Consider the following 22892-nt stretch of genomic DNA (forward strand, 5'->3'; position numbering starts at 1 on the left):
TGTTTCTCGGCAGGTGTTCGGTTTGAAATAATAAACAAGGAGGCTCGGTAATGTGCGTTCACACATAAAGTTCCGACCCCGCCCATACAAATTTTCGGCATAAATGTCTACCAAATGAACGACCGATAGTATTTCAATTTCTTTTCAAGTAATTTTGAACAACAATGTATGAACAAAAAAATCGCCTCCAAAGCAAGAGACTCAGTGGAGTGAAAAAAAATTCCATTAGATTGATGAGATCAGCCATTATTAGGAAGGCAAGTCAAAATGAACAACAACATTAAACAAAAACAACAAACATTAATTACACCCAAATTTTATGTCCACTTTTTCAAAATTTTTAATGAGGTCAAAATAGCATCAGATAAATCTGTAAATAAACAAAATAACCTATACGTCACTAGAAAAGATATGGGATAACCCCATAATAAGGCTTGGTAACAATTAGACAGAAACGAAAAAAAATTTTTTTAAAAAATTGGCCTAAATTTTTAAAAACAAATGGTTTAAGAGTAATGAAAACCATTAGATATCAATTGAAAAAGATCGAATATGTTTATGATCAAATACGCTTTTATAATAGGCAAAAAGACTTGTAATTATTCATTTTTATAGGTTACAAAAAGAATAACAAATCGAGACAACAAACAAAAATTCGATTAAAACTTGCGAGAAAACGCTTCCGAAGACGTAAAGCCAAAGTTTGTCCCTCAAAATATAATATGTTCAAATGAGCCTTCAAACGCTAATAATTTGGATGTGATATGTGACCTTTCATTAGTGAGTATAGGTAACAAGTAGACAAAAAAGAGATAAAAGAGGCAACTTCATTAATACTTTTGTAATTTTCGAAAACAGTTATATCAAAGTCATGAAAGCCATTAGATCGCAATAAAAAAAACTCGGCACGTTTATCAGCACACAACATTTTTTAGGAGGGCGTTTAAACTGTAATTATTCAATTTCGTATGCGGTTACTAAAAGAACAACAAATAGAGACAACAAACAAAAATTCAATTGAAAATTTCGAGAAAACGCTTCCGAAGCTGTAAACCTATATTTTGGCCCTTAAAATATGTTCAGTTGAGTCTCTCTCAAACCTAATAACGCAGTATGCAACTACTCATTCTTGATAAGAGGTAACCAGTAGAGAAAAACAGAAAAAAAGAGGCACAAATAAGTTAAACTCTTGTATTTTTCGAAAAGAATTATATTCAAAATCATGAAAACCAGTTGCTAAAAAAATGATTTGATTAAATAGCTTTGTCTATTCATTCAAACGAAGTACTTGAGAACTGTAATTAAAATGATTTTGTCTTACGTCTACAAAAAGAATGTCAAATATAGACAAAATCTGAAATTAATTTTACTCTTTTCTGAGAAAAACCCGTGCTGTAGCCAGTAAATTTATTACAAATTCTTTTAATATACCTGATTTTGCACACTGAAGCCAATGAAATCAACAAAACCTGTAATTATCCTACAATTAATATGACATTTTAAAAACGACAAATAAAGACAAATGTAAAAATTCAAATAAATTCTTTGAGAAAGGGTGTCGAAGCCGTTAAAACCATACTCTATGATTTTAAAGACTTTTCTGTGTTCAATTGTGCTTTTTTTCAACGCCAATAAAGTAATATGTGAACTGTTGATAATGTGATAATGTGATAAACAAGATACTTTGATTTGAAACTGCTTAGGAAGCCAATGGAACCTATCAACAGTGAGCTTTGCTTTCAATTGTTCTGTTCTTTAATTAACATGAAAAAATTGATTTTTTAAAAAAAAAATGACCGACTGATTCCAATTCGAAATGTTTTCCATTGTAACAGTCCAAGACTTGACCAGAACCAGCCTTGCTATTGCTCTTTGTCCATTAAGCTTACTCAATTGTTTCGAATGTAATAGATCTTGATAATTTGTTAGTTAAAAGCTCAAAAATAATTGCTGCGTTTTTTGATAATTATCAGCAAAAAAATTTAAGTCCAGACTACTCTCAATTCAAGTGGAAGTAGAACTGGTATTTTTACATGGGTTTTTTCACTTGTTTTTGGGTGTGTACTTCAGGAAAATTGAATCAAAGTGGAATAAAGTAGCTTACCTTGGGCAGTTTTTGTTGAAAAGTGCTGAATTTTGAAATTTTTAGCCCCATATTTAGCCAATAAAATTTAATCAAAACAGTCAGCAAAACTTTTTTTGACACTCAAAATAGAATCAACAGCATCATTGTTAAAATTTTTTACATAAGTTACCAAAATTGACAAAATGTTAGGCAAAAATTCCGGAAAAGGTGATCAAAATCGGTCTAATATTCGCAAAGATTTACACCACGGTAACTCGCGTTAGAAAACGAAATTCATAAAAATCTTTTAAACTCCAGGTTCTACGCTGAACGGGCTTTTTTTGATACCACTCATAACTCTCTACGATTAATATATCGATTGGTCAAAATTGTCTGAACAAAAAAAAACCCATTTGAGTATATAGTTCCTCCCCTCCTCAAGAGGGGTCGGAACAATTAATCTTAGAATATTGGAAAAATGTTCGGCAAATAACTTAAAACGAGATGTCGTTTCTCATCAAGCAGTTCATTAAAATTACCCCTTAAAATTAGTATGGCTGTAATTTAACAACTTTTCGTAGCAATAAGTTCGAAAACTTTGGAAAACAGAATCACAGCTACATTGCTTCCCAGTCAAATTTGTCGAAACAAATACAACTGATAGAATGAATAATAAAACGAAATATGTTTAACAAAAACAAAATGAAGGTATGAAGGATTCCTGAAGAGAGGCATGTATATCATTTGAGGCAACGACAAAAACTTGGACTTGCTTTCAAGTTTTGATTCGAAGAAAACCTCAAATTTGAACCATTTTGCACAATTAGGCTGCAATAATATCATATTTATGTGACTGTATATTGCGTTTTTTAAATAAATTAAAATGTGGATGAATTCTATTCCATTGATTTATACTTTCACATCGGACTCCATTTTTTTCTCAGCTATATGCATTAAAAGAAATTTGGTTTCTTAAATTTAGCCATCGTTATTAAAATTTTTCGAAATATCTTATTAAACTTGTAAATACTTTGTATTCTTGAAAAATATAAATTGTCATGAAATAACCCGCCTCTGCAAGAAACTAGCGAGGTTTTACGAAGCAACCATCCGATTGCGACAAGATGGGATGTTATTTTGCAACATAAAATCTACAAAATGAATTTTCATTTGACGATATCAATTTATTGAGGCTGATTTTGTGCCGTGAAAGCAGTGCAGGAATAATTCATATTGTTTAGCGAAACATCTGCTATTGACAGAATTTTAATTTGAGTTAAACGAGTTTTGATGGATTTAGCGAAATACTATCATAAACTTCTTTTCTCCTAATATCATCCAATGGTCTCTAAATATTTTATAAACACTCTTTAAAAGTTTTGCTTCGCGTTTTGAGTTTCAGCTTAGCCACTGAAATTAGTAATTTTTAGCAATAGTGACGATTCTTATTTATGACACACAAAAATGCCTTCAAAGTCATTTTTCTGAAGACTAAATTTCTTTAAAAGTCTTTCCCTCCTTGGCAAATACGGATAGGAAGAAAATGCTTTTCTCTGTAGTAGAGTGTAAGACAAATCTTTTTCTTAAAGACAATATCGTTTTCTGTTAATTTTTATGCAATCCTCTCCAATGTACAGGTAGATAACTCCCGTTTCAAGTTCAGAGCTGGATTTTATGCCATACATACATGTCTTAGATAGCTGATTCAACCCATGTCACCTTAAAGTTCATGCTGAAATTAGTAGCAAAATTGTCTCTGCATTGCAGCGACCCAACAAGTAGCCTTCCAGAATAAAGCATATGTCTGAAGAGTACCATGGTCAGAGTCACGTGATTTGCAAACGAAGGTTCCATCATTGATAACATAACTATTTCCCAACACTTGAATGAAAGCTTAGTTGAACTTGTATAACAGTAAACACATCACCGGTACCTAACTTTCAGAGTAATTCAGTACTGAATCAGGAAATTTTTCAGAAATAATTCCGTCCTGATTCAGAGTCTGTTCGTGTCACATTGTGCTCTTATATTCTCTGATTCAGACCCTGCCTCACAGTTATCGTAGAGCATACAATGGCATTGAACTTGCAACTCTGCTAATTGACATATTTCCCATTGCGAACAGAAATATAGTTACTTAAGTAAAAATCCTTAGACAAATAGGAATCATATTCAGGACAACAAAATTTTACCTGACAAAAAAAAAGCTAACAAAGCAATGTTGTCAAATTCCTTTTCTAAAAATGTTGTCAAAACTGCTATCATTGTGAGCGCTTACCGGTAGCAATTTTTTTAGTGCATTCTCTCAATTTGTAACCAGGTTTCATTTTTCCTATCTTAATACATTGTACTTCTGGAACGTACTTACAAACTTCGCAGATGAAAAGGCGGTACTTTATATGGAAGTTTCAGTACTTGTAAGTCGAAAAATGGAATCTACTTCTTTCCAGCGCAAATTAACATTTGCAGAAGTTGATTAGGCAAAATTGCCGCACTTAGATTTCAATTAATTGCATTATAACCTCCAACATTAGTAACCAATGTTGATAAAAGTGTGTTAGCCATATCTGCCGGTAGAATTCGCTTCAATTTAGTAACTCTTCACTTCAAAAAGGATTAAAAATTTGAGAAATGCTCTTACAGGCGAATGTGGCTACTGATCTATTTTCTTTGGATGTATAATCCATCTTAGGCTGATTAATTGCCGTGTCGAAACTACTTACAAGAAATTCAAGCGCTTTCTAAAGTGGGCGTCAAATGATGGTGGAAAGTACCAGTCACATTCTTCGTATTAGTTTTTTGGGTACTAATAGACGCTCATAGTGATTGATCTCTTGATTAATAAGATCAACATTGAAGTGGTTTAAAAATGATTGTGACCTTTGGTTTTGTTTTTACCCCCGTTGACACATTTCGAGATAGCAATAATCTAATATTCTGAATTTTATATTTCTGGGCAGATAAACATAAGTTGTTTTAAATTTTCACTAAATTTTTTAGATTAATTTTTAGCGAAAAACAGTTTTTTGATTAAAAAAGACTGAAGAATTATTACGAAATTTTGAGGTTGAATTCTAAATATGATGTTTGCGTGTTTGAGGGAAAAAAGTTAATTGCTCTATACATTTACGAAGAAACATATGAGCTTCTGGAAAACTCATCATCTTGCATGTTGGTAATGTGGAACCTAAACTAGTGAGGCACTAAAGATTTTTTTTTCAAAATTAATCATTCTAACAGTTCATTGATAAAATTTCCAACAATCAATTTTTTGGATATTTTTTTGGGTTCAGAACATTGTTGTTCCTTAATAACAACTTATTCTAAAGTGGCTGTTATGTTTAGGAGTATAGGATTGTCAAAAATTTTAATTTGATTTTGCCAAATAAAAACCAAAATTGTATTGAGTTGAAGCTTTTTTATTTCGAAAACAAGTGCAATACTGTTAAAAAAAGTTTTATTTTGTTCCCGAATGAAAGAGATCTTTTTTCTTGAGTTTTTTAAAAAACAATTCTGGTACAAATTAAAATTTTGTATATGGTAACCTACAGTTATTTTCGCATTTTGAAAAATCTAGGAGTGCAATTTTACAAAAACGGGAATTAGAAATGCCTTTAATTGTTTAGCAAATTTTTGTCAATTGATTATTTCTAAATAGTTTTTCTAGCAAACCTTCTAAAGAATCTTTGTTTTGTTATCTTGATGTAGATATCAAATGAGAAACAAATTTTAAGATATTATTTTGCAATTTTTTTGTCAGTTTTGGGATATTAGTTTCTGCTGCTTTGCTTAACCTGTTTTTCAAAGGTTTAGGAATTTTGTAATTTTTCTGCATCATTTATTTTTGTCGTGTTTATTGCTTTCGCAAGAAATGAATAATAAGTTTCAAAAGCGTTCTACCACTGTGCGCGCTACCTCATATTTTTAGAAACTGAGTTCTATAGAATCTGATTTAAAAGAAAACGGTAAGTGACGTCTACGGAAAAGGTAATTTTCCTACACTCCATTGTGAAAGTGACAATTTTCGATCACTACTGTTAGGGGGCGAAAAAGATTGTTCACAGTTCTCTCATTATTCTCTGCTAGCAATCTACACTCCAGCACTCCCCCTCCCCCTTCCAGCCCTCTCTCACTGCAACCACCGGTCTATTAGACGGAACTATTGACTGTTGCATAAGTTTGTTAAAACAAAAGGCGTACTTTTATTCATTTTGCTTTGTTATTTATTTCGCTTTTTATTAATTTCAGCCGTTAATTTAGGATTACCACTTACAAATGGTGAATTTTGTTCACTGTTTTCACCGGATTTTTTCGATTAGTTTAGCGTACTTTTTCAAACGGTTCAGTAGTGCTAGTTCCATCGCTAAAACGAAAAGGGATTTGAAACAACTGCATTGGTACCAAGTTGTGAATTTTGGTTTTTCGCCGCATTCACTGCATTTCTTACACGAATTCACCGCATGCATACCAATATTGACTTAATTTTCCATTTGATGGAGATGATTTCTCGACCAATTTTCTTTTCTGGAGAGTAACTTTTATTATTGAGATTAGTTGCATTATTACACCCTTCATTTCAGAAGGATAAATTAGGCGGTCACAAATTTGCATATGACACTGTACAACTGTACACTTTACAACTATAATCCTTAAGATTTGACAGTATTTTCAGCCACAAGTCAGTCAAATTGCATTTCAGAATTTATGTATGTTTGAAATCGTCACACGCTTTGAATAAATTAATGTTCTAACCCTCAAGCTTACTTAAGGGTTAGAAATTTTAATCTACCCTGGCTTTTTTGTTAAGTCAACATTGGCCGATCGATATGAAAGGTCCTTCAAAAACCAAAAGTGGGATCTGTCGTCGAAGAGATTTCAAAAATTTTCGAGGAGGAATTGAGGAATTAAAGTTTCAAATTTTTCATTTTCCAGCCTTTTCACGATTTGTTTACGCTAATAAACTTAAATAATCTCTACATAAAGAATAAACAAAATCAAACGTCTGGAAATGCTAAAAACGATTATTTGAGTTTCAAGCATAATAAAACGAAATATATAAAACAATAAAAGGATCAAGAATGACACGCTAAATTATAGTAAGTTTTCAGTTGAAATGTTGTAAAAAAAATTTCATTCATCATTTAATGAAAACATTATTCATTATTTAATGAAAACATTGTTACTGTTATATGAGATTTTTATTGCTTCCGAAATTGATCTGATTTATCGGTATCAGTTTTTGGGACACCTTGATTTAATTACTTTAACTGAATGAAGAATTCACTCAAGTGTACATTTGGAGTAGTCTATTCCTAACACAAAGAAAATTAGCAGAATCTCAAATCAATCTTTCTTTCATACAGAAATGGAAAGAAAAAGGAAGAATTCATTTCTCCAGAAAAAATGAACAAATTCAAATTATTTATGTTATCAAAAACAAAAATAGTGAAAAAGTTGTGTTGGATACTGGACCTCGAGAGGGCGTACGACAAGGCCAACAGGCCTACACAAGGTCCACCCGAATGTGCGTCACCCAACTCGAGTAGGATACGAAGAACCCTAGACTATATGAAACTACTTTATCACTGTAGTGCTGAAAAAGTCTTAGTTTAAGTTTCCTGTACCGAAAAACACAAGATTCACAAGAGCCAATTCTCTTCGATTTTGAATAGAGACAGGAGTTCTTGGCTTTCCAACGAGGCATTTTCGAATGCATCCAAATTTTTCAGTTAAACCAGTTTTTGATCACAATACGCTTTGAGTTTGACACTCTTTTTTCCACGAACTATTTGTGAATTGTGAAATTTGCCGCTTTTTGTTGTATTCTATGTTGTCATGTAGCTTGGAATCAATTGTGATAGCTTTTAGCCGTTTTCTGATATGCAGTTCATACCCGAAAACTTTTTACATTGATGCTAGTTGAATTTTTCAGTGAAGTTCGTGATGTTGCCAGCATGTGTTTTTTTGTTGCTTCAGACATAATTTTAGAAGTAAAAAAACTCATTCGCTTTACTGCGCTCCAACAGAAACTTTTAAAAACTTTTTGCAAGATTTTGATTTGAAGCTTTTTCTCACTTCGACACAATTTGCTTTTTAGAACACTGGAAATTTAAACAGATCACGTCCGATTGTGCTTTCTAAATAAGCATGTGTGAGTAAAGGAGTTTAGCAGAGCTTTAACAACTTTGACATTACTTATTTTTTTTAAAAAAAAAACTTAATTTTGACTTTACTTATATTTTACAATACTTATTTTCGCTGTCCTTTTAATGCCATTTCAGGTAGTCTCCGCAGTGACAAGTTTCTTAAAAAATTAACGCTTGCTAATGATCAATAGTTTAGTTTTGTTAGGTGATCAGTAGTTTTCGTATTTGTTTAAATTTCCTTGCTCCAATAATTTTCCAAACGGAAATAATTTTCTTTTCTCTTCACTTCTTGTTCATTGTCCCAAGTTGCGCCAATTAACTTCCTTCAGGGTTAGTTTAGGATTTCTGACCACTTATTGCATTTACTACCTTTTAGCAGTTGTTAAGGAGTTTTCTTGCTAGAGTTTTGTAATTCTTTGCTAATCTTCTACGCACGGATTCTTGTTTATATATTTTGTTCGGTTTTTCGGATTGTACATAGCTTTGTTTTTTTACGTCGTAAGACATAATTTTACTTCGGTACATTAGCAGTTTTGAACATTTTGCGTGAAATCTTTTCAACTTTTATTTATTAGTCTCAAACTTCCATCAAACAATCAATCAGCCTTGAAGAACAATTTGATTCGCGCAATAACTGGAATTTAACTACAGAATTTAATTTGACGGAATACAATGGAGTCGATAAATACAAAATTTGAAACTAACGGAATTCACCGCTATTTAAACTATATTTTAGCCCCTGTTATCATCTTTTGAGAGCAATAGTGCTCTTAAAAGGTAACTGGAGAAATCCATTTTGAATAGCACATGCCTTCGCTTTATTGTTCCGACCCCCACTTTAGAGGGGACGGAGGAACTATATATTCAACTGGGTTTTTTTTGTTCAGTCAATTTTGGCCGACCGATATATTCATCGTAGAGAATTGTGAGTGGTATATTAAAAAGCCCGTCCAGCGTAAAATACGGAATTAAAAAGATTTTTTTGATTTTCGTGTTTTACAGGGAGTTATGGAGGTTTAAAATTTTGTGAACATTCGACTGTTTTTGTTCACCTTTTCAGTAATTTTTGCTAAAATCTGGCACAATTTCGCTAATAAAATTCAAAATTAGTCAACATTTTTAACGGCAGAGTGTTGTTGTTGCCGTTAGAGATAGAAGAGCGTTGCTGAATTGTTTGATTGAAGTTTTTTTGGCTAAAATTTTCGATAAAATGTTCAAAATTCAAACTTTTTGTCATCAAAAACGGCACAAAATATGCTTTTTTGGTCCACTTTGTTAAAGTTTGCCAGACTTAATGAACTAGAAACCTTAACCCAGACTCCTTAATCTCAAAAAAGCGCCAGTTGCAATTAGCCGCCGTTTAAAAGTCCTCTAGAATTAATACTTTGCCGTTTTTTGCAGATTTAACTCGATAGTTATACAAAATGCATTTTTTTCAATATTCGAAGAATTCCACTCAACAATTGGTCTAATTCATAAAAAATTGGAGCAATTAGTTGGTATGCTGGGCGCGAGACAAAATCAAGGAAAGGTTTGATAATATCATGGACTCTTAGAATCAGAGACGTTTTGGTTTTTATTTTGATGCTGACTTTTCTCGAAATATTTTGCTTTCGTTTTTTTATGTTAATTACTGACAATATTTTTTTATTCAAGGCTCCGTTAATGAAAGCTCCAATTTACGTACATTTGAGGCCAAATGTAGATACAGTTTGTTTTCAGAGAACCAAAGTCTTTTTATGGCTTTGAGGAAGTGTTTTAGTAAAAAAAAATTTAAGTGAATTCTTGTCCTTTGCCTTTAATTGTTATTCATTTGGCAGTCTGACTTTTAATTTTAACCAACCAAAGATCTATATTTCCTACTCAAAAGGTGCAAGGGAACTTTTCCTATTCATTCGGTTGTTACCTATTGTCTCTTATGTTATTGAATGTATTTGTTTTAAAAGAAATATCAATGATTTTTTGAACTTGTCGATTTTTTATATTATTTTAGTCAACATTTTGCTTATTCTCAATAAGTACAGGTCAACTTTTCCTCCTTATAGAATGAAAACTAATTTTGTGGCCTATTTGTTAACAGAAGGTTTTTGTTGCTCTTGTTACAACGAGTTTTCTTGCAAAGTTTTCTGATTTTTGTGCATATTTGCCCATTTTTGCTGTTGTTTTGTTTTTTTTTATTGTCACATTATTTAACAATTTAACTGGAAAGAGTTTTGCAACATCTGAAACTGAATAAAGTTTTTGTTTTCATAAAAAAATGGTTAGAAGGGCTGCGACGCCGTTCTCTTCCAGAAATTGGTAGAGTTTTTCATTTTTGTCTTTTATTTGTTGTTAATTTTTGTTTTCATATGTCAAATATTGTGTATACATACTCTAGATAAACAAGTGAACTTAAATAACTGATTTTGGTAAATAACTAACGGCTGTTTTGACTTTCGAATTAAATTTCTTTAAAAAAGTAATAAAATTCTTCAACTTATCCCTTTTTGTTCTGATTTGCGTTTTTTTTCGTATTTAACAAGGTTCTATCATTTTCATCAATATTTAGAGCTCTTTTTAATGTTTTTTTTAATCAAACAGTAGTTTTTCTTTTGTTTAAATTTTTTAAATGATGTCTTCAGGGCTTAGACAATTTGCTTCAGAAGAATTATGTGAAGTTTAGATACTTTTCAGTTTTTGTGGTTCTTTTTGTTGTCATTTTGTGATGGTCGTTTTACGAAAAGATGTAATGATGATCAAAAGAGACGCAAATGAAGATGTTTTTTTCTCGCGGCTATTATATTAAGGTTAATCGCGGTTAAATTTAAAGGCTTCAAAACTGTGGTCTCGTTAGTTTTGTGAAACTTATTTGTTCAGCTTGTATTTATTGTTATTTTATAGTCTTATGATTTAATCTCATTAATAACAGTCGCAATTAGTTTTCCAAGTAGTTGAAAGATAAACTGTTTACTTTTTTAGTCGAAATTTTTTGTTGGCTATGAATTTTGAAAACATTTGTTTTTAATAAAAAAAAGATAGATTTTCGAGATCTGCCAATTTTATTTCTGTTGAATTGTAGCTAATCATCTCTATATACAATTCACATCCTTTATCTTTTGAAATTCAATTTGTTCTTCATAACAGTTTTTTCCTCAAATGGTCTTTCTTCTTGGAACAACCAGTTTTCATAAAACCAATTTTCGTGATTTTTGCAAATTGGCCCCTTTTTTGTAGGTTTTTGTTTTCTTTTCACAGTATCACAATAGTGGGCGTCATTTGACTTACAAATGTTGTCACCTGCACAAAATGCAAACGAAGATTTTTATCGTTTTTAGTGATCAGCTTATTGTTTAATTGATTGAGGGGACATCGTTTTCGTGCATAATTTTTTGTGCAAATTTTTCGTTTTTGCCTGTCTTTTTCGTTCTTTTTGTAGTCGTATGACATATCATGGATAATGAAAGGGCTCCAGCCACTCTATTGAGGTAAAAAAAGACTCTCTCATTGATTTCATTTGATGCGTAATGTTTCTAATCAGTTCGAATTTAATTCTTTTTTAAAAAAGCAATGTTTTAATAAACTTTTGCCGCTTTTGATCATTTCCAGCCTACTTGTTGCCAAGTCGCATTGGGGAAAACTCCCATATTTTGTTTCAAAAAGTACCGGTTAATTTTCTTAGTATAAATTTTATCTGATGCCATTTTGATTTGGTTATTAGTGGTTTTCAAAAAATGGACAAGGAGTTTTGGTCGTAATTAATATTTGTAACTATTTGACTTTTATTGCCGTTATTACTGGTAGTCATATTTTGGTAGCCACAGGTCTCATAGGGCCTCTAGAGTAGATTGTTGTATTATCTTAGTAGTTTGTTGAACGATATGTTGATATGTTATTTTTTTATCTCTTCCTCATCTGGTAGACAATTAAGTGAAAAATGTAGATGAGCGGGGTCGGAACTTAATGTGCGAACGCACATTACCGAGCCTCCTAATTGCATAGAAACACAATCTTCTTTTTTCATTTTTTTCTTTGCATCCTTTAGTCGTAAAGGCGTAATGAGCATCAATTGTACCTAAATTCCGTCAAAGTACAGTTAACAACTAACAGTTTGAAGCCCCTGTACAGTTATTTAAACTCAATATTTTCCAAAGCTGATCTTTCAGATAAAATGAAAAGACAAAGATGGTTTTCGTAACTGTTTTCAGAGATTATTGTCAGATTTTTAGTTTCAAAGGAGAAATTAGACAAAATAAACCTCTCTAAACGTGAGACACTGTTCTCTGGGGTATTTGTGTTCTTACAAAAATAATGTTCAATTTTTATGTTTTGAAAAATTTAACAAAGGCTTTATAATTTCAATCGGTTTCCCTCAGCTTTCTCATTACATTAGATTTTTAAATTACTCATTGACGCATTCTTGGCATTGTTGTGGCTTGAGGTAACCCAACACCAAACTTTTTCTGATGGGTGTTATCTGCGAACAACGTAAATTTTAATGTTTTTTTTCAAACCTGTCCTCTGATTTTTTTTAATTAACATTTTCTGTCCAAAGCATAGCGAAAGCCAATCTTTTTGTTTTTAACCTGCTTCAATCTTTCAACTTTTTTCAACGCAGTCAATAAAGTTTTGAAAATTTGCTTTGCCAGGCCTCAGATTGTCAACAAAATAAAATGCCTTTTACATCAGTGAAATGAGTTCTAAAATTGCGTTATTACGTTTCAATGCGATGCTTGCGGAAACATAAATCTTTCAAACTGTTTTCCGCCGTATTTTTTTTACTAAGGAGGATGAGATTAACATTTTCTTGAACCCTTCTAGCACATGATTTAAGCCAATTAAAACGCATCATTCAACTAATTGCATGAACATTTTTCAATTCCTTGTTCATCTTTTTGAGAACAACTTGTTCACGGAGAACGGAAATGCGTTGAACACAATTTGGATGTGGCTTTGAAGTGCATTCTTATGGATTGTATAATTTGCAATACATGGAGGATGATGTTCATGTAAAATTGGACAAAGGTAGGCGTAGGTGGGAAGTCTACGAATAACTTGTTTGCTGCATTTTTCAAACCAATCAGCAGTTGGATTGCGCAAAAATATCAAAGGAGTTCTTCTGTTTTTATTAAGTATTCTTTCTGCGTTGCAAATTACTTGGATAATTCTCGTAGGCCATAACAATTTGTGCCCACTTAGAGGTCGCATCATGGTCATAAATAGGCCCAAATTGGGAATTTAAAATGCCATAAAAACCACAATGATAGTTTAAAATATCACACGCATCAATGAACACTACGAAAGGGTTTTACCATGCTGGGATTAACCTCCATCTTTCTCAACTGGGAAAGACAAACCAACATAACCCCTGTTTAATTATATCAAGATATTTTGCCTGCTTTGAGGATTTTTTTCGTAATAATGCAGTAACTGTATAACTAATCGTTCGAACCACATCAAGATCCTACAGAGCAAAGAGATATCATGTCATGCAGAATACAAATCTTTAGATCCATGTAAAAACGGATATCTGATGCATATTTTAAAAATTTACCTATCAAAACTTTTTTCTTTAAGTTTATTATCTTTTGAAAAACTTTCTGTGTTTTTTTTTCGTTTTTTGCTGAAATTAAAAGGCCAATTGTCCTAACTATATTAGTAAAGTTAAAAGTGACTGTCAATAAACCAAAATTGTTTTATTTTGACCAGATGTTTTCTTTGTCTGAAGCAAAAACTATTTCTACCAAAAGATCTTTGAAAAAATAAAATCGCAAAATTGAATGCAATTAGATATCTGAAGATATAATTGAAAACGATCTGATATTTTTGTGAAATAAGTTTGGGTGGGACATGCAAAAGAAGCAATGTTTTCCAGACCGATAAAAGCCATTTTGATACCTTGCTTCTATCGACTGCTTGACCAGAAAGCCTGAGTTTTCATCCACGAAATTCGCCAATTTTTTAGGCTGAAATTTGAAACCAAATCTAGAAATTAAAATTTCTTTGAGGTTCTCCCATTGTGTTCCTGGAAAACTGTTGTTGAAACAATTTTTCTTCATATTTGCATCAAATGTGCTAAACTTTACCGTTTGCGATTAAAATCTTTATGCTATTATATTCTAAAAATTTACGGATGAGAACTGCCAGAATTTTATTTTAAAATTCAGCTTCCTTGATTTTTTCAGATTTTTTGCTGTTAGTTCTTATATTAGTTGAAAATGTTTTACAAGCTTAAACAATCTGTAATTTTTTTCTTGCATCAATTGTATTTCTTCTTTTCCTGCCAATTTTCAAATATTTTAGCAAAAATTAGATCAAATATTTGTGGCGTAATGTGTCATCAGTGCGATGATCCGACAAGACAACAAAACAGAACCTCAAAATGTCCAAAAAATAGAAAAAAGTTATGGAAACTAGTAAAATCATCGCCAACAAAAATCAAAATTTAACCGATAAAACAGGAATAAACACTATATTTTAATTAATTTGAAGGGGATTGCAGCATCTTTTTTGCTGAGATTGAAAAAAGGTGGCAGAATCAATGTTAGAAGTGGCAAATCTCAGAAGAAACAACTAGTATCTTTGAAAACAATTTTTATAAAACCATTAGTCATAACAACTATCAGCTTTCAACAAAAACCAGTGAAAAATTTAACTTGTTACTGCCTAGCCAGCAATTTGGACTTTTAATTAGTAGGACTTAGTCAAAAGACTACAAAAAATAACAACAAAAATATGTGGAACTCAAAAATTTCTCAAGCATTTATGGGCAAGCGGCATTGAAGCCAAAGAAATCACAGGCTGGAATTATCTTGCATATCTATTGGCCTTAAACTGCACAAAAATTTGACATTAGAATATATGAGGCTAGACTTGACAACATTCTGGTCTGTAACTAAGACAGAAAAAACAAAAAATCCCACGATAAATTGAAAAATAAATTAAAATCGGGATATGTTTTGAATTCCAAAATTGCACAATAATTGAAGCAAAACTAGTTGTGTTTTCAAGGCTTGTCCTTTAAAACTGAAAAACTATTCCAAAAGTCACTACCAAATAGATAGTTTGACCAAAAAGTAATTATATCAAAGACTTCAAAATTTCACAAGACTTCAAAAATAACATCAAACGCTGGCAAAAAATAACTCATTTAGATTTTACAAAGACAATTTGTTGGAGCCATGAAAACCATGAGTTTTTTCAGAAAGCACAATATCAATTCAATGGGCCTCATTTTCACCTAAATGGGAGCTTTTATCCATTGAACTTTTAGTTAAAACAAGACTTGCCTGTAATGAGGATATAAAAACTATTCAGAAAATACTTTTGAAAAGGGACAGACACCAAAATACAACTCGAATCTTTTTCATCGCAAAAACCAACTAAAATAAAAAACCTGGCCTTAATATTGCTGCGCGGCTGTTAAAAACTGCACCTGATCTAAATAATTGTCTGAAATGTCTTTTTGCACAATTAAGCGATGCATCAAAAGTAGTTGATGCGTTTTTTATAATTATCGATTTAAATTATCGAAAGACCGCTAAAATGCTGGTTTCAAAACCCTTCCATAGGAACCAGAGGTTAAAATAGCCCTTATTTGAGTTAAAAAAAAAGTGAGATGGCAGTTTTTTGTGTGCACTACTGTTCAAACTGGTCAAAATTTGTCCAGGTAAGCGTAATGCAATTTTTATGAAAAGAAAAAAAAACAGAAAAAGCTGTTGAATTTTCAAAAATGTAGCCAAAATTATAAGCAAAACAGTTTGTTCAAATATTTCAGCAAATCTCATTCATCATTAAAAATATAACCCATGAGACTATCGTTAAGATGTTTTCGATATTTTCAGCAAAAATTGATCAAAATTAGCAAAAAAAATTACGAACAATGTGAACTAAACAAAGATGGTTAGGCTAACGTTCAGAAAACTTTAAATCCCGTAACTCCTCGGAGAAAAAAGAAAACTGAAAAAAATCTGATTATTTGACAAGCTTTCTAATCATACTAGTAAAAACTCTGTACTATTAATATATCGATCCGTGAAAATTTACTGAAAATGAAAAGACCCAGTTGAGCATATAGTTCCTCCCCCACCAGGTTGGTCGGAACAATTATTAACCTTCGAACACAGCTGTCTTTCTTTATCAAAATTATATATCTATTTCCTTAACTCTTTAAGTATTTAAATTAATTTGTGTCTCATCCGAACAAAAAATTGGATGCTTCCGGAATCTGAACGGCAGCTGATAGATTTTAACGTTAATTTTGTTTCATTTTTGGCACTGAATTTCTTATAATTGATGATTAAAATATGACATAAAAGTTAAAACTTTCCCAGAAGAGAGTGCTGCTGATTTTTAGGGACCAGTACCAGAAGTTTGTGTTCGACCTGTTTGACACTGGAAAGTACGACAACCGAACTCGGCCCAACTTCAGTCGTAAGTTCATGGTGATCATCCTAATTTTGCATTTTTTAGTGTATTCTGTCTAGAAAAGCCAACCCCCCCCCCCCCCCCCCCCCAAAAAAAAAAAGCAAACGCTGTGATGTTGATAATGGCGGATACATTGCAATCATGAGGTTGAAAGAAAAGTGTTGTAAAAGTAGCTGTTGGTGTTTATAAATGCAAATTATATATTTTACCAAAAGTTTCACGGCTTTTAATTTCAAAATGCTTCAAAACGCACCCTTCCCTGTCAAGTAAATCATGACAAATTACCTAGCTTACCTAGCTAATCTGCTAGCTTAACATTCCCCTCAGATTCAGTACCCGAAATAGGAGTTTTTAAAGCCATACAATTTGCGGTACTTAATCTCAAATTTTTGAGCGGCTGTCGAATTATTTGCATTGTGTCTATGGTAAAAATATGATGTCAAAGATTGAAAAAAAAAGCTTTAAAAAGTCTGCATCTAACGTTCGGAAATAAAAAAAAATACCCAATGAGGCATCCATCCTTCAGAAATGATTAGTACATAAATGGAGAACAAGCAACCACTTTTGAAAATTCTAGAATATTAGCCAATTTCAGTTTGAAAAACAAACGAAACCATTAAAATTAAGATAAGCACATAAGGATGCAAGATAACATTGCTGAAGGGATTAAAGTAAGCAAATTGATACATCTTATGTTCCATTCTGTTAGTTTCTAGTTTCATCGATGTTAGTTTCTAATTTTCCCAATTTCTCTGCATTTTAATATTGGCGTTACTTGTTGCAGAACGAGCACATCACCAATTTTTCCTGTCATCAATTTTGTCAATTTGGGTGGAGTTTGTGGTTAGGGAGGAATCAAATTTGAGCGGCGTTACCAAATACCACTCTATACTTCAGTGTGAATAATTCGAAGTGATGAGAATAATTTTGTTGTGAATAACTCGAAGATGTGAAAAAATTACCATGTGCCGCTCAAATTTATGTCCATGTATAACTAGAGAGAGTAGTTGGGCTGTCATTTGTATTTAAGGCATCCTTGATCGTCTTTACTAGCCCCAATTAAAATGTGCAGGTTCAGCCTTTCTAGACTGTGTTACGTCGGTGGTGGGGTTGTTGAGTTCCCAACATGTATTTATAATTCAATTCATCTCTATCCTTGAACCTGTCGGATTAGGAACGCACTAGAATTTGAAAGTAAGTTCAGGCAAATTATTCTACTTTGTCTGATTTACAAGGTCAAACTGAAGATTGAGAAAATGTGGGAAAAGTAGTCACAATCAGACGTGCCTTAAATGTAGTTCAAAATGTGTATCGCCCCTTTGCGGTCAGGTAAAGACGAAAGAAAAGTAATTGATAACGGTATGGGAAAACGTAAATCAACATCTTTGATGTTCTTTCCTTGATGTCTGCTGGCTCTGAGATACGAAATATTTGGAAATAAGTTTTAACAAATTGAATAATGCATAAACAACATTACTACTACATATGTGAGGTCTGAAAGAGGTCAATGGGTCGTTCGCAAACTGTATTAATTATTAAACAAAACAAAATAAAGGAAAACTAAAATTTCTGCAAATATAATAATTAATATAATTTAATCAACACTAATGTATTTGGATTTATATTCTTTTTTAATCTGTGAAAATAAGTTTTCTGGTTCGCCCCAATCCTGTTTGCCCAAAAATCAGGGCCAAGACTTCGCAAGTCACCACAAAATTATAGTAAAACTTTGAAATGTTTGCTATTTTTCCCCTTTTCAAGGGCCACGAAATGAAGTTAATTAAAATCCACCATTGGCAACATGCTGGCATCCATTTTTGATCAGTTTCAAAACTTGAAGGATATTTTTGTAGTTATGAAAAATAATAGTGGTTAGGAATAAAAAAAACAGTCGTGAAAGCGTCTCGTCTTTTCTTTTTTTCCTGGTCTTCTGTAATTTTCCTCCAATTAATTAGCTAGAGCTGTTTATGCATTAATTTAAAAACCCAATGGCAATAATTTAAAAATCCAAGGGGGCACGAATAAAAATTTTCATTGACAGGCGAAACGGTCCGAATAGCAAAATATTCCCAGACAAAGCAGTCCCAGACAAAGCAGTCCCGGACAAAGCAGTCCCGGACAAAATGGTCGCAAGAAAGCAAATAAAACAGTCCCAGACGAAATAGTCCCAACTGAACAAAGAGTATATTTTATGCTCAAGAAAGTTTTAAATATATTTATATGATTGTGTGCCATCGAACAGATATTGAGCTCATTACAACATAAATTAGTGTGAAATTGTGTGTTTTGAAACAAATTGTCGTTCAATTTTAAATCGTATCATTTAAAAACAATAAGACTTTGTTGGTTATTTGTAAGTAGACTATATTTACAATGGTCTCATTATTTATTCGGTAACATTTTTCCTAGGACTTTTTGTCTGCTTCTACTGGACTATTTTGTCTGGGACTAATTTGGATATTACATCTGTTTTGTTTGGAATTATTTTACCCGGACACAAAAAATTTTTCGTGTTCAGAGCTATCAGTTTATCATCGTAAATTATTACTAATACAAACTGAAATACCTAATTTTGTCATTAATGAAGAAGTTACAAAAGTGAGTTGTTATTTAAATTTTTTTTTTGCACTCTTTAAGGTGAACAAGTTTAACTCCCACTGTGTCTTTAAAACTATATGGCTGTTGCCAAATGAATTGAAAGATGTTACATACTACCACAACTCCTATAATTTTGTGTGAACCTTATTAGCCGCAAAATGTTTGTTGGTCCGCATAGACTGGCATTAATATTATACTGTTCTTATCATTTTTTACTGCTTTTGAAAATTTGGTCAATTTGAATATTTTAAGGTACTTCACAACTTGAAACAAATATTGCCCGCCGCCTATGAACAAAATTATTGCCATAAAAGCTATTTTTGTTGAACAAGCAGGAATGGGCAATGAAAAAGTCTTTAACTTTATTTATTTTATTGACATTATTTTCAAAAATTAGTTAAATCATTGGCGCACTCTGTTTTATCAATTGCGGTAATTTGTCAATTTTACTGAACTTTTCAAGCAGATGTGAGTATTTAGAGAAGGAGCAACCTATAACAAGCGAGTTAGATTTCTCTATGTATCAATGATATGTTATAGTTTTGTTATTCATTTTTTTTTACAAAAGAACTCTAATTCACCTATATATCTTAGCCAGCTGTGAAAGTATAGGCAAAATTTAACATTAAATTTTGTTTAAAAAAAGATCGTTCTATAAAGTTTCGAAATTCCTAATAGCGAAAGGCGATCCAATTCTGCTGTTTCCCTGTCCTTAAATCCAAATTTAATTCAAAACTGGACTCTAAAAGTTTATTTTGATTTCAAAATATTTTTTTCTACTGTATCTTTTGGCATGTTGTGTTCAAAATAAACGCTGAAGCTAATAACTATTTTAAATGATTATAATCGGTAGAGCACCTAATAGAGAAAAGTTTTCTTGCAATATTAAAAAAAGACTATAGTTGGAACCTAAGTCACGCACGGGTTAATTCAACAAAATTTAACAAAACTGGTGAAAATTTCTAAGAGCTAAAAACGAGTTGTTAGAACCTGAAACGTATACTGGTATGCTTCTTCTTTATGCAGCCTCGTAACCTATTTGTAATCATACTTAATCATGTAGTTCATAAAGAGACATAATTTTGGCTCGAAGAATTTTTTTCGTACATAGAGGAAGCTCTTGGGAGAACGTTCAATATATAGGCAATGAAGTTAATCGACGATGTGGTTTTCTTTACTGCTTCCATTAGATTGTGAAATACTTTGGACTACTCGAAATCTGAACTGGAGCCTTTCAAGCTCAAACTTGCAAGATCGCTCAGTTAATTAATTAAAAATTGTATTGTATGTTTGGATTAATAAAACTTTCTGGATCATCGGTGAATTTTAATGTGTTTTAGGAAACCCAGACATGGTCAAAGTGAGGCTATACATTGAGTCCCTGGGGCCCGCTTCAGAAAACGAGATGGTGAGGAACTCAAATTATTATTAATTATACCTTGAAGTGTTGTTATAATAAAAAAATGCCCAGTTTGAAGTTACAGCAGATCTAATTCAGCTTCCGTAATAATACTGAGGTCAAAAGAGCTCGGGTACTCAACAAACTGTTGGTTTCGTCTTGAAGCATAAATACCTAAACTTAATAACCGGACATAAAGTCAACACACCAAAACACTGCTTTTTTTTATTTTTTTGGCACAACTGTGTTCAACCTCTTTATGGTTGAATTGCGTTCGAAAGAATTATACAACACGCTGCTATAAAATGTTTTAGGCCTAGTGCAATGATATGAAACACAAAAAGAGACGTATTTCTACGAAGAGTTGCCAATATGTCCATAAGTTTTTCTCTATAAATTCAAAAAAAACAATGTGAAGGAAATATATAATACAAATAACTTTCCTAATCTTTTGTATGTAGTTGACAGATATTTGTATACGAAGATGAAGAACATATCATAAAAAGGAAACACAAAAATTATGAGGCAATTGTCAATTTCAAATTTAAGTTTCTCTAACACTGGTCTCCAACAATGACGGTCATAGGTTTATCTATTACTTGATTTGAAAAGTTTATTTTTCATTTTAGTTTATTTTTGTTCCGACCCCACTTTAGTGGGGACGGAGGGACTATATACTCAAATGGGTTTTTTGTTCAGAAAATTTTGGCCGATCAATATATTAATCGTAGAGAGTTGTGAGTGGTATCATTAAAAGCAGGTATACTCTAGAATTTGGGAAAATGAAGATTTTTTTGAATTTCGTTTTTTACAGAAAGTTATCGAAGTTTAAATTTTGTGAATATTGGACGGTTTTTTTCACATTTTTGATTAATTTTGCTAAAATTGGGCACAATTCTACTAACATAAATTAAAATGAGTTAAAACTTTTTAGCGGCAGAGTGTTATTGTTACAATTAGAGATAGCGGAGTGTTGTTGAATTGTTTGATTGGAGTTTCTTGGCTAAAACTGTTGATCAATTTTTCAGAACACAGATTTTTTTAATCAAAAATTGCACAAAGTATGCTTTTTTGGTCCACTTTGTTTAATTATGCCCAAAGTGGAGACCTAGAAACCGCTAACTCGATAATTATACAAACAGCACCAATGTTTTTTTTTAAATTTTTGAAGTATTTCACTCATTATTTGGTCTTATTTGCAAATGTTTGGAACACTTGGGCGGTTTGTTCGGCGCGTGGCAAGGTATATTTTTAATATTATCAATGATTTTTACAATCAGAAGTTTATAATTTTTATTTTGGTGCTGCCTTTTCCAAAAAATTTGCTTTTGTCTTTTTACTGTGTTTAAGGCTGAATATAGATATAATTTGTTTTCAGAGAAAATAATGGTTTTTATGGCTTTGAAGGACAGTTTAAAAAAGTTTAACTGAATTATTGTGTTTCGCATTAAGTTTTTAATTTCTAGAAGTCTGATTACTAAATCTACCCTACATAGATTCAAATGGCGTCTTGAGGTGTAAGTGGACCTCAGTGATTTTTCACGAATGGGGAGTAAGTGAACCTGTATAAGCATTCAGTAGGTAGTTAATGTCTCTTATGTCATTGAATGTATTTACTTTAAGGAACTTTCAGTGGTTCTTTGAAGTTGTCAGTGTTTTATATTATTTTGTCAACTTTTAGCTTATTCTCGGTAAACACAGATCAAATATTCTTTCTTATATAATAAACACTTATTTTGCGGCGGTTTTATTACAAAATTTTGTGATTTTTTGCATAATTACCAATTTTTTCTGTGGTTTGTGTTTTGATGGCAAAACCGTAACGTTACTTAACAATCTAACTGAAAAACCTTGACAAAATTTGTAACTGAACATATTTTTTGTTTGCATAACATATGGTTTTAAGGGCGGCGATATTGTTCTCTTGCTGAAATTTGTGTTCTGCCGTTAGTTTTTGTTGTAATATGAAAAATATTGGGTAATTATGGGTCTCAGTGACCAACTACTCATACATAAATGAAATTTATTATCCATACTGGTAAATAGCTACCGGTTTTATTCACTTTCAAATTAATTTTTTTTCAAAAATTTAAAAGCATTATTCGACTTATACTTTTTGTTCTGGTTTACGTTTTTTCGATTTTTACAAAGTTGTATCAGTTTCTTAACTTCGCCTCATTATTGAGAGATCACAGTAATGTTTTTTCAAGCCAAAAAATAATTTTTCTGTTGGTTAAACGTTTTGACTGATGTCTTCAGGGCTTTTAATATTTGCTTAGAG

General features: G+C 31.9%; 1 protein-coding gene across 1 annotated transcript in view; it reads left to right on the top strand.

The window, feature by feature from the left end:
• The window catches only part of LOC142334938 (gamma-aminobutyric acid receptor subunit pi-like), a 107233-nt gene that overhangs the window by 22279 nt on the left and 62062 nt on the right, over nt 1-22892 (top strand). The window contains exons 2-3 of the mRNA XM_075383267.1: nt 16544-16620; nt 20553-20620. Of these exons, the coding sequence (XP_075239382.1) occupies nt 16544-16620; nt 20553-20620 (145 nt within the window). The remainder of the gene's footprint in view (nt 1-16543; nt 16621-20552; nt 20621-22892) is intronic.

This window comes from Convolutriloba macropyga, chromosome 2, assembly GCF_964194025.1.
Source record: "Convolutriloba macropyga chromosome 2, txConMacr16.3, whole genome shotgun sequence".
NCBI classification, from domain to species: Eukaryota; Metazoa; Xenacoelomorpha; order Acoela; family Convolutidae; genus Convolutriloba; species Convolutriloba macropyga.